This window comes from Cyclopterus lumpus, chromosome 12 (assembly GCF_009769545.1).
Source record: "Cyclopterus lumpus isolate fCycLum1 chromosome 12, fCycLum1.pri, whole genome shotgun sequence".
NCBI classification, from domain to species: Eukaryota; Metazoa; Chordata; class Actinopteri; order Perciformes; family Cyclopteridae; genus Cyclopterus; species Cyclopterus lumpus.
The window spans coordinates 3,067,879-3,086,210 of NC_046977.1; the positions used below are offsets into that span (position 1 = coordinate 3,067,879).

At 42.1% G+C, this 18,332-nt stretch overlaps 1 protein-coding gene across 1 annotated transcript in view; it reads right to left on the reverse strand.

Annotated features, from left to right (window-relative positions):
* LOC117740688 (seizure 6-like protein) overlaps positions 1-18,332 on the reverse strand; it is a 43,849-nt gene that overhangs the window by 10,269 nt on the left and 15,248 nt on the right. Inside the window, 5 exon segments of the mRNA XM_034547220.1 lie at positions 174-345; positions 1,298-1,483; positions 3,017-3,212; positions 4,527-4,666; positions 7,298-7,771. Coding sequence (XP_034403111.1) covers positions 174-345; positions 1,298-1,483; positions 3,017-3,212; positions 4,527-4,666; positions 7,298-7,771 — 1,168 coding nt within the window.

Here is an 18,332-nt window from a genome sequence, read left to right on the forward strand (position 1 = left end):
GCTGCATTCTCTCTACTGACCACCAGGGGGCGACTCCTCTGGTTGTATAGAAGTCTATGCTTCACGTGTTAAAGCTGCATTCTCTCTCCTGACCACCAGGGGGCGACTCCTCTGGTTGTATAGAAGTCTATGCTTCATGTATTAAAGCTGCATTCTCTCTGAGGCACTGCTACCTGTCAGTGGCTCCCAGGGACAGTCTCTCCAGGTGGAGGTGCAGCCTCTGGTCCTTGGGGGCCTCCAGGGACCAGGAACAGGAGCGGTCCTGGGTGGCGTTGGGCCCGTGGTGGGGCGATGGCGACAGCACCCTCCCCACGGTGGCATTCTTCACTGTGCCTCCACAAAGAGCTTTATTTGTTTAAAGGCACAATGAAGACACACGTTTACAAACAGAATATTTTCATAAACATAAACATTATATAGTTTAGTTCTATCAACGTGCATGAAGAAGGTTATTTTGATTGGCATTTTTAATATCTCATTCTGTAACTGTATTTTATAGACAATCGGCAGATTGGTTAAAAAATCTCAATATTACATTTTGAACATCTCCACGTTGACAACTGAACTAACGACGTCATAACAATCCACAATAGAAAGACTCCTTCATGGAGAGCCAATAGAAAGACTTCTTCGTGGAGAGCCAATAGAAAGACTCCTTAATGGAGAGCCAATAGAAAGACTCCTTCGTGGAGAGCCAATAGAAAGACTCCTTCATGGAGAGCCAATAGAAAGACTCCTTCATGGAGAGCCAATACAAAGACTCCTTCATGGAGAGCCAATAAAAAGACTCCTTCATAGAGAGCCAATAAAAAGACTCCTTCATGGAGAGCCAATAGAAAGACTCCTTCGTGGAGAGCCAATAGAAAGACTCCTTCGTGGAGAGCCAATAGAAAGACTCCTTCATGGAGAGCCAATAGAAAGACTCCTTCATGGAGAGCCAATAGAAAGACTCCTTCGTGGAGAGCCAATAGAAAGACTCCTTCATGGAGAGCCAATAGAAAGACTCCTTCGTGGAGAGCCAATAGAAAGACTCCTTCGTGGAGAGCCAATAGAAAGACTCCTTCGTGGAGAGCCAATAGAAAGACTCCTTTGTGGAGAGCCAATAGAAAGACTCCTTTGTGGAGAGCCAATAGAAAGACTCCTTCATGGAGAGCCAATAGAAAGACTCCTTCGTGGAGAGCCAATAGAAAGACTCCTTCATGGAGAGCCAATAGAAAGACTCCTTTGTGGAGAGCCAATAGAAAGACTCCTTTGTGGAGAGCCAATAGAAAGACTCTATCACGGCAGCGTCGCTCACCTCTGCAGGCGGGCACCTTGCCGCTCCACACCGGCAGGGAGGCGTTGAGGCAGGTGAGCAGCGGCGCTCCCTGCAGGTGGTAACCCATGTGGCAGTGGAAGCGGGCCAGGCCTCCGGGCAGCAGGTCCAGCACGGACACCTCCCCGAAGTGAGGCCTCTTCGGCAGCGAGCAGCTCAGCCTGAAGACTGAGCACAGGGGGAAGAGTTCCCTCGTGACACGCACACGAGAAGCCAAGAAGCACTAAACTCCATTAACTTAACCACTCAGCCATGTCAACAACAATATTTACAATATTATTTATTAGTTGGTTTACCAAACAAGACGAGCCAGCTGTTCCAAATCTTGATTAGCATTGGCGCTATAGCATAAAACTAAGTTCATGCTACGAAGGTTAAAGGTAAATAACGTCACCGCCCCAAATCAATATCAATATCTATGCTTAGTTATTTATGAAAGCAAGAGTCTAAGTAAACAACATGGCATATGGTTGATGAACAGTAAATATTAATGTATTAGTTTGTTTACTAAACAAGACTAGCCAGCTGTTCCAAATCTTGATTAGCATTGGCGCTATAGCATAAAGCTAAGTTTACGCTACGAAGATTGAAGGTGAATAACGTCACCAAATCAATATCAATATCTATGCTTTGTTTTTTATGACAGCAAGAGTCTAAGTAAATAACATTGCGTATAGTAAACAATAAATAATATTTGACGATATGTCGAAGCAACATCTTATTTTGACATAATCTTGATTAACAGGAAGCTAACGGGTTTCTCCCTTCTTGTTGCTTTATGCGTTAAACTGAAGCTCGACGCTCGTTGTGAATAAGATATTAAAATATATTTCATGTATTGTAGCCGGCGTATTGATTGAGAACATTACCAGGAATTAGTATATACGCTAGCAGCCAATCAGAGTCGAGTATTCACCAAAGCAATGATGTCAATGTAAAAAAATGTTTTTGTTCATTACACATTATTCCATTTACAGTTTGGGTTTCTTTCAATGCCCATTGCCACTTTCACAGAAGCATCGCATCGTTAATTATACAAATATATTATCATGAAGGAAAGAAAACATCCTTACTTAATTAAAGTCAGCTTTAAGGCGTTTTGTAAGTCATCATTTTCCTTTCTAATCTGTTTGGAGGGTCACTTGAGAAATCAAACTCCCCACGGGGGGGATTTTAATTGAGTTAATTGTAATTAAATAAGCTTTTGTGAGCTGCGGTTAATAATAATAATATTCCTGGTGTGTTTATGCCTGTTTTTATTCCCTGAATGCTGTTTTTCAGGCCTCCTCTGGAGCACAGCCGTCTCCCTGGAGGTGTTTTTAAACACTTCTTCTCCTGTGAGGATGAGATGAAGGACTCAGGTGGGTAACACACTTCCAGTCCTTGTCATAACCATTATATGGACTGACACACACACACACACACTGTATACAACCCCACCCGTATCCCCATCCTCCTAATTAGATGAGAGCCCATTAATCAGATCTCCCATCAGCCAATTCACCGACAGATTCAATCACGCGCTAAGTGATTAGCCGAGAAGACGTTTGATTACGCAATCAGCACGTACACAGAGTACAAGCGCTCCCTGCTGGGCCCTAATGAAGATGTTTAATTTGTATGGTGCATTTAAAAAATAAAAACACACACACGCACATGCATATTCATATTTGCTGCCCACACACACACACACACACTCACTCTGGTAGTGCAGCTGGAAGACGCCCGTGCTGGCCTCCGGCGCCGAGCGGTAGTAGACGGACAGGGTGTTGGTGGGACTGCGGATCACCTGACCCTCCACCAGCAGCGTGTGGTTGGCCAGGACCAGCAGGGCGCCGTGCTCATCGGCGCTGCTGATGGACAGCTGCTCGCCCTCCGACAGGTTCACGCTCTTCACCTGGAGAGAGAGAGAGAGAGAGAGGTCAGGTGTGTTTGGTTTCACCCAATAGGAGAGCTTCTGACCTCTCGGACTGTTTTGATTTGTTCTGAACTTGTTAGTCGACTCCTCTGTCCGCCTGAACGGGGCTTTTATTTTGTAGAACGAACACGAACGGATGTCATTTTAGTTCAAATGGAGAATAAAACTCAGAAAAAAATGAGATTCCTCTTGTAAATATATGATAATGCCTCATTTGCATATTGAAAACAATTATATTTCAGAAAACTTGCAATACAAAAAAAATAGTGTCTTAATGTCATTGATCATCTGGAGAACTTTTCCCCCGTCGTGCCTCATCTAAAATTCGTCTGCAACTCATTTCATGTTTTATTCGTCTCGTTCAAAGCAGCTGAAAGAACAAAAATCACAACAATGAGACTTTATTAATCATTTTATTGATGCCCGATTCCTTTATTCTGAGTTTAGAACCCATGAAGAGACAAAGCTCTCCAGTCTGAGGAACACGGAGCGCTTTAATCTGTTTACAGCAGACGAGGGAATGCAACCCTGATGAGCATATGAAGCTTCAGACAGAGGGTCAGTAAAAAGAAGGAATAATAAAGTGGAAACAATAGGAAGAAATTAGAATATATCGTATAAATAAATTAGTTTCAGACGGGACAGTTTAGTTGTGTCGAAGACTTTACGACAGGGATCAGGATTCATCGTTTAATTTGTATCTAAATGTCCTTTCATAACGTGTTTCTTTTGATATTTGATACTTTGTGTGAATTAATGTCAGCATGTAAAATATAATCATTTAAAAATATATATTTAAAATGTATATTTTGTAACATATATATATTTAAAATAGATATTTTTAATATCTTTAATGGGAAATAAATTAAATTAAATTAATAGTCAAATTAAAATAAATAGGGGTGAGGGGGGGGGGGGGGCTCTCTTGTTGGATTGCAGCAACGTTCAAATAGTTAATAAAAGGTTTCCAGCTCTCTTCGAAGAATTCACTGGAATCTTTGATATTTTATGTATTTTAAATATATATTTAACATATATATTTATATATATATTTATATACACACATTACATTTTTATATATATATATTGTTTCACATTTTTTATTGCAAAGTTTTCAATATTTTTTCAATATTTTCTCACTATGTTTATTGTTTATTTAGCAGCTGAAGTACCAGCAGCTGCCACTCGGAGGTAGAGTTCAACCTGAGATCAGACGTAAACACACCTGATGTCCAGCAGAGTGTGTGAGTATCAGTGTGGTGGTTGGGTGTGTGTGTGTGTGTGTGTGTTTACCTGCAGCTCCACCCCGTAGCCGGTGTACACCGTCACCGTGTAGGTGCAGTGGACCACGGGGCCGTCGGGCAGCGGGGGGTCATCGGACGAGTCGATGTAGCCTTCCGGGTCGGAGAAGTTCACCGTGCAGCCGGACAGCGCTGCAGGAGACAGAGCACACTGTCCTTTATTATTTATTTATGTACGTATTATTGTTTGTGTCCTCAGCCCTGCCTTGTAATCTCTTTTAATGCGAGCTGGAAATCCCTGCTGTGTATAATTAATGAAGGAAATTAAAGGGATCAAAGCGGCTCCGCAGCAGGAAACCAGTGACAATGACTGGAAATAAATAATCACAGGCACCTCAGGGCTCATCGCTCATCATCCCATAATTCATAAAACACGTTGACCTGACGCGGGTTGTTCTCATCCGGCGCTCGTAGAAATTAATGAGCTGTAATTAAAACAACAACAACACACACAGCAGTTTTTTTTACCCAGAAGGCTTTGTTCTCCGTGTCAAGAGACGCAAACGTTGATTTACTCGTCACGTAATTTGATCATTTAAATAAGGACGCTTCCATAGTGATTTTAACCTAAAACGATCTTTTATTAAACCTAACTATTTTACGATCTTTTCCTAAACCTAATAAGTTATTCACGATCTTTTCCTAAACCTAATAAGTTAATCACGATCTTTTCCTGAACCTAATAACTTACTTGCGATCTTTTCCTAAACCTAATAAGTTATTTGCGATCTTTTCCTAAACCTAATAAGTTATTTGCGATCTTTTCCTAAACCTAATAAGTTATTCACGATCTTTTCCTGAACCTAATAAGTTATTCACGATCTTTTCCTAAACCTAATAAGTTATTCACGATCTTTTCCTGAAACTAATAACTTATTCACAATCTTTTTCTAAACCTAATAAGTTATTCACGATCTTTTCCTAAACCTAATAAGTTATTCACAATCTTTTCTTGAACCTAATAAGTTATTCACGATCTTTTCCTGAACCTAATAAGTTATTCACGATCTTTTCCTGAACCTAATAACTTATTTGCGATCTTTTCCTAAACCTAATAAGTTATTTGCGATCTTTTCCTAAACTTAATAAGTTATTCACGATCTTTTCCTGAACCTAATAAGTTAATCACGATCTTTTCTTGAACCTAATAAGTTATTCACGATCTTTTCCTGAACCTAATAAGTTATTTACGATCTTTTCCTAAACCTAATAAGTTATTCACGATCTTTTCCTAAACCTAATAAGTTAATCACGATCTTTTCTTGAACCTAATAAGTAATTCACGATCTTTTCCTAAACCTAATAAGTTAATCACAATCTTTTCTTGAACCTAATAAGTTATTCACAATCTTTTCCTAAACCTAATAAGTTATTCACAATCTTTTCTTGAACCTAATAAGTTATTCACGATCTTTTCCTGAACCTAATAACTTATTTGCGATCTTTTCCTAAACCTAATAAGTTATTTGCGATCTTTTCCTAAACTTAATAAGTTATTCACGATCTTTTCCTGAACCTAATAAGTTAATCACGATCTTTTCTTGAACCTAATAAGTTATTTACGATCTTTTCCTGAACCTAATAAGTTATTTGCGATCTTTTCCTAAACCTAATAAGTTATTCACGATCTTTTCCTAAACCTAATAAGTTAATCACGATCTTTTCTTGAACCTAATAAGTTATTCACGATCTTTTCCTAAACCTAATAAGTTATTCACGATCTTTTCCTCAACCTAATAAGTTAATCACGATCTTTTCTTGAACCTAATAAGTTATTCACGATCTTTTCCTGAACCTAATAACTTATTTGCGATCTTTTCCTAAACCTAATAAGTTATTTGCGATCTTTTCCTAAACCTAATAAGTTATTCACGATCTTTTCCTAAACCTAATAAGTTAATCACGATCTTTTCTTGAACCTAATAAGTTATTCACGATCTTTTCCTGAACCTAATAAGTTATTTGCGATCTTTTCCTAAACCTAATAAGTTATTCACGATCTTTTCCTAAACCTAATAAGTTAATCACAATCTTTTCTTGAACCTAATAAGTTATTCACGATCTTTTCCTAAACCTAATAAGTTATTCACGATCTTTTCCTCAACCTAATAAGTTAATCACGATCTTTTCTTGAACCTAATAAGTTATTCACGATCTTTTCCTGAACCTAATAAGTTATTTGCGATCTTTTCCTAAACCTAATAAGTTATTCACGATTTTCCTAAACCTAATAAGTTATTCACGATCTTTTCCTAAACCTAATAAGTTAATCACGATCTTTTCTTGAACCTAATAAGTTATTCACGATCTTTTCCTAAACCTAATAAGTTATTCACGATCTTTTCCTCAACCTAATAAGTTAATCACGATCTTTTCTTGAACCTAATAAGTTATTCACGATCTTTTCCTGAACCTAATAACTTATTTGCGATCTTTTCCTAAACCTAATAAGTTATTTGCGATCTTTTCCTAAACCTAATAAGTTATTCACGATCTTTTCCTCAACCTAATAAGTTAATCACGATCTTTTCTTGAACCTAATAAGTTATTCACGATCTTTTCCTGAACCTAATAAGTTATTTGCGATCTTTTCCTAAACCTAATAAGTTATTCACGATCTTTTCCTAAACCTAATAAGTTATTCACGATCTTTTCCTAAACCTAATAAGTTAATCACGATCTTTTCCTAAACCTAATAAGTTATTCACGATCTTTTCCTAAGTTCGTTGTAAAAAGACTGTTTCCATGTAACGAGCTGTGTACCTGAGGACGGGGTCTCCGTCTGCGTGTCCATGTCCATCATCTCGGTGGTGACCTCCTCCTCCGGCTCCTCCTCTTCCTGCTCAGGAGTGTGTGTGTGTGTGTGAGCCAGCTGTGTGTGTGTGTGTGTGGGAAGAGGCTCGTCTGGACCGCTGCTGCCTAGGCCCGACGCCGGCGCCGCCACGGCCTCCGCCGCCACGGCCTCCGCCACCACGGCCTCCGCCGGGGGGTTCGCCCTCCTCGGTGATCCCCCGCTTTGATGCTCCAGAGAACCACCTCCGGGGAGGGAGCCCACGCTGAGCCCTCGGCCCAGGAGAGGAAGCAGGTTCTGGGGCAGAGCGGAGGGGAGGACGCCCCCCTTCTGAGTCAGCACCGACTGAAGCAGAGCTCCGGTCAGTGAGCTGGAGCTCCGGGCTCGGGGGCCGCCGGCTGGAGTCACCGCTGGGGGCCGGGTGGAAGAGGAGGGGACTTCTTTATCTGGGGAGAGGAATCATGTCCACAGTCAAGACACAACTTCTCATTTTTATCTATTTATTTTTATGCCCCTGGAGCGCGACTCCGGGTGGTTCTGTCACTGTCCTGCTGGGCTTATCAGGAGCCGGGTTATCTAGCCGGCACAGCCAGAGCCCAGTGGAGCTTACACACACACACACACACACACACACACACCGGTGATGGTGTCGTGGAGAGACAGGGTAGTTAGGCATGACAGGAGCTGAGCAAAGAGGAGGGGGGCAAAGAAAAAGAAGAAGAAATGCAAAGACAGGCAATCCGCTCTGCCGTGCATGCTAAAATGCCATCTCCAGCGGATTAGTTCAAAAACAGCACAGAGCAGCATTTACACACACACACACACACACACACACACACTGCGGTCACAACAACACAACACACACTGATCGCGGTGCACTTTTCTCTTTTTTTGCGTGTCATTTACGCAGCAGGAACACGGGCGCTGTCACCTCACTAGACGGTAAATACCTTCTCTGCGTTGTCAACAACACGAACGCTTTTCTTTATTCTCCTTCTGCTGTTTTTCATTACAGACGGAAAATGAAAAGGCTTTTGTGTTTGTGCTCCTACTGCATGTACCTTTATTATCGCCAACGTGTCAACACCACCACCATCAAGAAACTCATTTCAGCTTTCACAGCTTGCCATTACTCAGGCAGCCACTCAGAAGCAGATGTTGACACACACACACACACACACAGACACACACACACACACACAATTTTGCTCAGATTCCAACACTTTAATGTCCCTAAAGCAGATGAACATTGGGTTCACTCATATTATTGATGGCTCATTTATTTTGATAAATATTTGATTGACACGAGTTGTATTCAACCTTGACCAATCCTTCATGTGTTAAAGCTGCATTCTCTCTCCTGACCACCAGGGGGCGACTCCTCTGGTTGTATAGAAGTCTATGCTTCATGTGTTAAAGCTGCATTCTCTCTCCTGACCACCAGGGGGCGACTCCTCTGGTTGTATAGAAGTCTATGCTTCATGTGTTAAAGCTGCATTCTCTCTCCGGACCACCAGGGGGCGACTCCTCTGGTTGTATAGAAGTCTATGCTTCATGTGTTAAAGCTGCATTCTCTCTCCTGACCACCAGGGGGCGACTCCTCTGGTTGTATAGAAGTCTATGCTTCATGTGTTAAAGCTGCATTCTCTCTACGGACCACCAGGGGGCGACTCCTCTGGTTGTATAGAAGTCTATGCTTCATGTGTTAAAGCTGCATTCTCTCTCCTGACCACCAGGGGGCGACTCCTCTGGTTGTATAGAAGTCTATGCTTCATGTGTTAAAGCTGCATTCTCTCTACGGACCACCAGGGGACGACTCCTCTGGTTGTATAGAAGTCTATGCTTCATGTGTTAAAGCTGCATTCTCTCTCCTGACCACCAGGGGGCGACTCCTCTGGTTGTATAGAAGTCTATGCTTCATGTGTTAAAGCTGCATTCTCTCTACGGACCACCAGGGGGCGACTCCTCTGGTTGTATAGAAGTCTATGCTTCATGTGTTAAAGCTGCATTCTCTCTCCTGACCACCAGGGGGCGACTCCTCTGGTTGTATAGAAGTCTATATAAATGACTCTACTTCTCTTGATTTATTCCCTCAGTAAACATTGTAAACATTAGTTTTTGGTCTCAATCTCTAGTTTCAAGTGTTCTTCAATACAGCGTGATGTTCATTTAGTAAATTATGGTCATTTAGAGTCAAACAGACCATAAAGCAGGGGATGCTTTAGGGCGGGGCTACAAGGTGAACTAAATAAATAAATAAAACATAGTGTCTGAAATATACACGTCTGTTTAAAATAGTTATTGAAGGAAAGAAGAGGTACATCTAGATCTAAACTATAAGGTCATTTATTTCCTTACTTCATCCTCTTTTTTCTCTTTTCTATTCATTAAATCACACATTTTTCCACCTTATTAAATCACTGTGTGACAAGCCTCCCGTCTTAAAGCCTCATCAAACTGTCACAACAGCGAATGTCGCAGCAAATTTCCGGCAAAAACAAAAAGACGAAGAAAAGCCACAAGTCCGTCGGCCCTCATCAGCGTCTCCTCGGAGGAAAGTAAACGCAGCACATTCGTCTTGTAAACCGGTTGTAAACAATAATGGACTGCTCAACATCTGGGCTTTTAATTATTCATCTTACGCTGATTCATGACAGGAAGTTAACGGGACCTTCTGTGTGCAGCAGCTTTTTGAAGCTCCTTCAGAAACGGCGTGGACGCAACTCGTGTGGATAACCGGTGTACCGGTTCAAAGTCACATGATGATTGACTCCAATAAGGTAGATGGGACGAGTGCAACAACACAACCGAGGCACAGCGAAAGCAAATCCTTTGGGTTTCATTTTTTACAGATAGATAGGAAAGCTCATGTGGCACAGATTAAACACTTTAAACTGAATAACGAGGGAAGGACAAAGGTCTTAACCTTTTAAAAAAACAACCTATTTTTTAGGTTTCTCCTCGAAATAACATACCCAAACTAAAAAGGGTGTATCTCTGCAACCACAAAGGCTATTTGAATAATGTTGGTGTTATAATAAAGGCAACCCATGTGAGCTTTTCTTCAGACGTGTCAATATTAGTATATGTGTTACTGGTTAAGAGTAAATAAAGATGAAACACAGCAAACATTTCATTTTCAGGTTCGCCTAGGAAAAAAAAGCACTTTCAGGATGATTATCTCTTGGAAGGATGCAGAGCAAAGGTCAAAAACCACCAAGATCATAGCAACATATGGGACCAGTCTCCCTGCAAAGTTTGACTTTGAAAAAGTGAAGCAGAACACAGTTAGAGAGGTTTTAGTACAGATTAATTATGCAAAATGGACATTTGGGCACCATCTGTGCAATTTGAATTTTCTCATGTACCAAACCATATATGTAACTTGTATATTACTTATGGTGTTCAATACATCCAAATACAGCAGTCTTTGTTGATTAGAAGAGGTTTTTAAAAGGTTAAGTACTGAAGGAGACAACCCACACCACCAGGACCCGGTGAGAAAGTACCTGTTGGAATAAATCACAGACGGCTTTTCATTACTACAAATGTAAATTCATTCTTTATACTGCAGGATTCACTCCTGAAAGTCACTTTTGGTGAGAATACATTATCTTTCAAATTCTGAATCAAATTGGTGTCTTTTGTTTTTCATTTATTCATGTAAAGTGTTCTCGGTTTCGGCTGCTACAACAAATCTGCTTCATAAACCACACAATCAGAAACCAAAAGGGAGGAATTTCCATTTGAAATTAACGGTGAGGAACATCTACCTGGTCCTGAACCAGTCTCAGTTTATTCCTGATCCTCTATAGACATCGGTCTAGTCCTGATCCTCTATTGACCTCAGTTTAGTCCTGGTACTCTATAGCGCTCAGTGTAGTACTGGTCCTTTATAGACCTCAGTGTAGTACTGGTCCTCTATAGACCTCAATGTAGTCCTGGTCCTCTATAGACCTCTATCAGTAAACATAGAACCAGAGAGAAGATGGTCTTGTTATAACGTAGTTTGAACTGAATGCTGTTGGGAGCATCTGGTTGTGTAACAGATGTTTCCTAGAGATAGGGACTTGGGCCATTGATAGAAAGAAGAATGACTGCGTCATAAATTTCCTATAAATGACTCGGGTGTTCTGCAAAAAGGTCATCTTGACCCAAAGTAAATGGTGTACCGGGTCCTTTCGGTAAGCTCGGTCCCGAGGGACACCCTGAAAGAACACAACATGTTTGGGAAGCAGGAGGGCTGATGGGGGGGCTGAGTTTACACTACAAATATAAATATATTTGTTGGACTTAAATGTTGCCTTGTGCTCATTAAAACACTTCCCGGTGGGTTGCTACTCCAAATCAACGTCTCTCTGCTCGTCTTATTGCCACAACAATCGGAGCCGGCGGGTCCGATTCTAGTGAAACCAGATGAAAGGCAACAAAACCAGGACAATAAAACCACAACGTGTCGGTCTTCCTTACCGGTCTTCCGTTTGAAAGTCCTGTTAGTACTGGTGGTCCAGAGTGAAAGGTCACTGCACCGCCACCTGAACGCACCACCACCTGAAAGCACACCTTTCCATTGAGACAAGCCTTGATGTTTCAAAGGGCGATGGAATAAGTTGTGCGCCGACTCCACGGGGTGACGATCACAAAGAAGGGATTAAAGGGACCCTAGCTGGGGCTGGACGAGGCAGCTCACAATAATCAGGATGGTTTCAGGACACCGGTAAAGAGTTTTATCGATTACGACCGTCTCCAAAAAGCCCAATCTGTGGTGATAGCCTCAACGAAAACCAGCCTGAACACAGAGGGTTGTTACTGGAGCAGATAGCACAGAGGAGGGCCAACCTGCACGTTCTTTATTTCCTTTGGTGCATTACCTTCTTGAGCATGACGACGGCCTTCTTAGTTTTATGCTGAAACATCGACCTCCACAAATTATACCAAGATTCAACATCAACATTTCTGACATTGTGTATTATGCCTTATTCTGAACCAAAGAGTGAGGCTTTTTGTATAGGTCAAAGTGAAGTTTGGGCTAACGTGAACTTTGGGCTAACGTTAATGGTGTTGGCCAGCTCTTAATTGTTATTTGGGGAAGTTTTTGCACCGATGACTGTCAAACTCATCGATTGGTTTTATTCACCGAGACGGTTTCCTTCTCTAAAATACGTGTCTGTGGACGCTGAGAGGAAGTGGACCGTCTGGTCTGTTACATTGTTCTCTTGTGTTGCTTTGTTATATTGTTTTTTTACATTGTTTTGTTACATTGTTCTGTTACATTGTTTTGTTATGTTGTTTTGTTACATTGTTCTGTTACGTTGTTTTGTTACATTGTTGTGCTACGTTGTTCTGTTACATTGTTTTGTTACGTTGTTCTGTTACATTGTTCTGTTACGTTGTTTTGCTACGTTGTTCTGTTACATTGTTTTGCTACGTTGTTCTGTTACATTGTTCTGTTACATTGTTTTGTTACATTGTTCTGTTACGTTGTTTTGTTACATTGTTCTGTTATGTTGTTTTGTTACGTTGTTTTGCTACGTTGTTCTGTTACATTGTTTTGTTACGTTGTTTTGTTACATTGTTCTGTTATATTGTTTTGTTACGTTGTTTTGCTACGTTGTTCTGTTACATTGTTTTGTTACGTTGTTTTGTTACATTGTTTTGTTATATTGTTTTGATACGTTGTTTTGTTACATTGTTTTGTTATATTGTTTTGTTACGTTGTTTGTTACATTGTTTTGTTACGTTGTTTTGTTACATTGTTTTGTTACGTTGTTTGTTACATTGTTTTGTTACGTTGTTTTGTTACATTGTTTTGTTATATTGTTTTGTTATGTTGTTTGTTACATTGTTGTGTTACGTTGGTTTGTTACATTGTTTTGTTGTATTGTTCCGTTACATTGTTCCGTTACATTGTTCCGTTACTCATTTTTACATAACCCTTCCACTCGTGGGTTGAAGCGACAACCTGTGACTTTCAGCACAATCGCGCTGCTGCTTTGACAAAGCAGGAAATGATCTGTGAGAGCGTTCTGTCTCCTCACCGTTGATGGAGGTTTGTTATCAGACGGTTGATTGAAGCCGTGAATATTAGATGGCAGAATTCCATTAACCTCTCTCATTGCGTCTCCCTGTGTTTCGCCTCCGTCTGCAATGCTGCTTCTCGTTCTCCGTTAATGTCCTTAGACACAAACATGTCTCGCTGAGGAGTCCAGCAAGAGAGACCAGTGTGTGTGTGTGTGTGTGTGTGTGTCGAGTTAACTGCAGGAGGAAGAACAACACCGTCTGTTTATTTGGTCGAGAGCAGGACGAGTGAAATGGTGGCAGAACTCAAGTCCTCAGTGGCTGCAGACTTTCATTGTCGCTCCAACACAATCACGTCCGAGGTTGTAAAGCAATGTTTCAAAGGAGGAACCTGACAACAATGAAGATTGGCTCCCTGGCACATTTGTGTGTTTCTTCGCCGGCAGACAGAGAGAACGCCGTTTCATTTGTATTCTACCAGTTGGCGGCTGTTTAAGGAGCTTCATCAGACTGGCAGCAACTGTATCTGGAATACATTCCCAGCCTGCCATGTCCGTTCCCCTTGGAGACTCACTGTGCTAACCACACACACACACACACACACACACACACACACACACACACACACACACACACACACACACACAGCACGTCTCAGCTGTCTGAACGACAGTATTCAGCTGCATTAATAGGACGCGTCAGGTTAACATTTCAGGAGCACGAATCACGAGTCCGAGCGCATCGTCTGAATGAATCAAAGCAAATTAAATGCGACGGCAGTTTATTATTGAACCTCGGGTATTGTTTTTGTAGGTCTTGAAGGTCATTTCTGATAACAGTTATTTTTCCAAAAGACTCACGGACTGTATAAGTTAGTTAGTTTGAAAGATCAAAACAACACTGTGGTGACGACCTGTCAATCACTGTGTAGCCCCAGAGGAGTCGCCCCCTGGTGGTCAGGAGAGAGAATGCAGCTTTAACACATGAAGCATAGACTTCTATACAACCAGAGGAGTCGCCCCCTGGTGGTCAGGAGAAAGAATGCAGCTTTAACACATGAAGCATAGACTTCTATACAACCAGAGGAGTCGCCCCCTGGTGGTCAGGAGAGAGAATGCAGCTTTAACACATGAAGCATAGACTTCTATACAACCAGAGGAGTCGCCCCCTGGTGGTCAGGTGAGAGAATGCAGCTTTAACACATGAAGCGTAGACTTCTATACAACCAGAGGAGTCGCCCCCTGGTGGTCAGGTGAGAGAATGCAGCTTTAACACATGAAGCGTAGACTTCTATACAACCAGAGGAGTCGCCCCCTGGTGGTCAGGAGAGAGAATGCAGCTTTAACACATGAAGCATAGACTTCTATACAACCAGAGGAGTCGCCCACTGGTGGTCAGGAGAGAGAATGCAGCTTTAACACATGAAGCATAGACTTCTATACAACCAGAGGAGTCGCCCCCTGGTGGTCAGTTGAGAGAATGCAGCTTTAACACATGAAGCGTAGACTTCTATACAACCAGAGGAGTCGCCCCCTGGTGGTCAGGTGAGAGAATGCAGCTTTAACACATGAAGCGTAGACTTCTATACAACCAGAGGAGTCGCCCCCTGGTGGTCAGGAGAGAGAATGCAGCTTTAACACATGAAACGTAGACTTCTATACAACCAGAGGAGTCGCCCCCTGGTGGTCAGGAGAGAGAATGCAGCTTTAACACATGAAGCATAGACTTCTATACAACCAGAGGAGTCGCCCACTGGTGGTCAGGAGAGAGAATGCAGCTTTAACACATGAAGCATAGACTTCTATACAACCAGAGGAGTCGCCCCTCGGTGTAAGTTACTGTATGTGGCTTTTCAGGTAGACTTTGACATCATTACATCAGGTAAACCTTAAGGAGACGTTGCTTCACAGGACGACTCGACCATCAGTGTTTATTATTGAAGGCAGACTTCGTGATCCAGACGCTGGGTAAAAGCATTTAGTGATTTCCTGTGTGAGAACTGACGATGGCCAACACACACACACACACACACACACACACACACACACACAGATCGATGTTATCAAGGAATTAACGGTTGATCTGAGCTCGGGGGCATCGAGTGGAACGACCTGAAACTGAAAGCAGAGCAGATATCGATCCGACCAATCGCGTACGACCTCTGAGCCGATGTAGACAGGCAATCTCCTCTCTCTCTCTCACGCATGCACACACAAACAACACGCAAACAACACTCACACAGACACACACACACACACACACACACATATTATGTAAACAAGGCTGTTAGCATCCATATCATTTACACTATAAACGTAGCCTCTCATTAGCACGCAGCCTCATTAAAGATGATCCTCTTTTTGGGTTTTGATGGACGCATTTTTAAAATGTTGCAACAGCAAACAACAAAAATAATAATTCCTAACGTTGATCAAATTGACGTCCCGATGAATAAACTCATAATTTTTTTATTTTCAAGGATTAAACGACATCATCGTTCAGCTAATGATGCAAAAGAGTGAAGGCGGAGTTAATTAAAGTTAATAAATTCAAGCTGGATTATTGGAAAGGCAGCGAACAGAAAATTAATTAATTATGTTATAAAAACAACAGTAAAAGTACAGAACTGGTTAAAGGAGAGTTGTTGTTCTTAAACGTGGCTTAAGCTTTAACGTCCGTTATAAAATGCCTGCTGTCAGAACATAGTGGGGGGGGGGGGGGGGGGGGGGGGGGGGGGGGGGGGGGGGGGGGGGGGGGGGGGGGGGGGGGGGGGGGGGGGGGGGGGGAACTACTCGGGTAAAGATCAACAGAGAGACAGAGATGCGGCTGCATACGCAGACACAGATGTGACCCACATTCTGCATGAAATGAGATGGAAGAGATGAACAATCAATACCTAATCGCACACGAGCCATCCGCAGCATTCACTCGCTCTGAACCGGGTATTTCTCTCAAATATACTCATCGACATTACGTGCTACATTTAGGGACATCGGGAGAAACTAGTTCACGCAACAACGCTAGCATTAGCACCAAATACCACGTCCAGCTACTTGACAGAAAGCAACCAGTGAACAGGAAGTGACCATATTAGGACTGAGGAGATCTGGTGTCGACCTGCCAATCACCTTGTAGCCCCGCCCTAAAGCATCCCTTGCTTTATGGTCTGTTTGACTCTAAATGACCATAATTTACTAAATGAACATCACGTTGTATTGAAGAAGACTTGAAACTAGAGATTGAGACCAAAAACTAATGTTTACAATGTTTACTGAGGGAGTACATCAAGAGAAGTAGAGTCATTTATATAGACTTCTATACAACCAGAGGAGTCGCCCACTGGTGGTCAGGAGAGAGAATGCAGCTTTAACACATGAAGCATGGACTTCTATACAACCAGAGGAGTCGCCCCCTGGTGGTCAGGAGAGAGAATGCAGCTTTAACACATGAAGCATGGACTTCTATACAACCAGAGGAGTCGCCCCCTGGTGGTCAGGAGAGAGAATGCAGCTTTAACACATGAAGCTTAGACTTCTATACAACCAGAGGAGTCGCCCCTTGGTGGTCAGGAGAGAGAATGCAGCTTTAACACAGGAAGCTTAGACTTCTATACAACCAGAGGAGTCGCCCCCTGGTGGTCAGGAGAGAGAATGCAGCTTTAACACATGAAGCATAGACTTCTATACAACCAGAAGAGTCGCCCCCTGGTGGTCAGTATGTATTGAAAAAGACTTGGAACTAGAGATTGAGACCATAAACTCATGTTTACAATGTAGATTGAGGGAATGAATCAGGAACTTCAAATAAAAGGTGGAGCCCCAGACGAAGCAACTAGACTGTGTTCAGAGCAGAGAAGTCTTGATCGGGTTTATTCCTGCACCTGTCAACACGTACGGATAATTGATTCAGGAGTTCCATTTATATTCAGACACTTTGGGATGTTTTTGTCTGCGTACAGGTGTGCAAAAATCACCTTTTCTGAACCTCAGTGAATTATATAATTACACATATCTCTCAGATCAATCAGAACCGCTGTGTCTCGTTTTTGTTTAAATATCATAAATGTTTAAGAGAGAGACGGCCAACACCTCCGTAACATCTGCACTGCTTTTGGTTTCAAGACTCATCGTGGATTCAAGCCGTGAGCCTGTGTGTGTGTGTGTGGTGGGTGTGTGTGTGTGTGTGTGTGCTACTGCAGCCAGCCGTGACCAGCTCAGTGGCGCAGATGGCTTCATCTTTCCTTCACACCGTCCTCTTCCTCCTCCACCGCGAGCCGCCTGTCGGTCCAGCTGTGCTTCCGTCTCGTCCTCCAGGTTCGATTCCACGTCAGTTTCACTTTCATCCTGCCTCCAAAATTTGTTTATCATTCATCATTTTTTTAAAAATACTTCTGGTTTCCCTGCCTGTGTTTTCTCCCTCCGGCAACACGTATGAATAATGAGCGATAAATACTGTTGCTCAAGCGTATAAACTGTTGGATTGTGGCACAAAAAGAAAATTCAATAAAAAAACAAACATTTGCTTCGGAGAGAAACTGACTTTTTTTTGTTAAGTAAAAGTAAAAATACCACCGTGTAGAAATACTGTGTTACTGGTAAAAGCCGTGCATTCAAAATCGTATTAAGTAAAAGGCAAAATGCATTAGCATCAACATCAAAGTCAAATGTAGCCTCACTTTGGATCTTTGTCTCCTCTCTGCTACAATGTGAGTATCATGCTGTGCTGACAAAGAGACAGAGACAAAAAAAGGACTTCAAAATACAAAGAGACAGAGATACAAAGAGACAGAGAGACACCGAGACAGAGATACAAAGAGACAGAGAGAGAAATAGAGAGACAGAGATACAAAGAGACAGAGAGACACCGAGACAGAGATACAAAGAGACAGAGAGAGACATAGAGAGACAGAGATACAAAGAGACAGAGAGAGAAATAGAGAGACAGAGATACAAAGAGACAGAGAGACACCGAGACAGAGATACAAAGAGA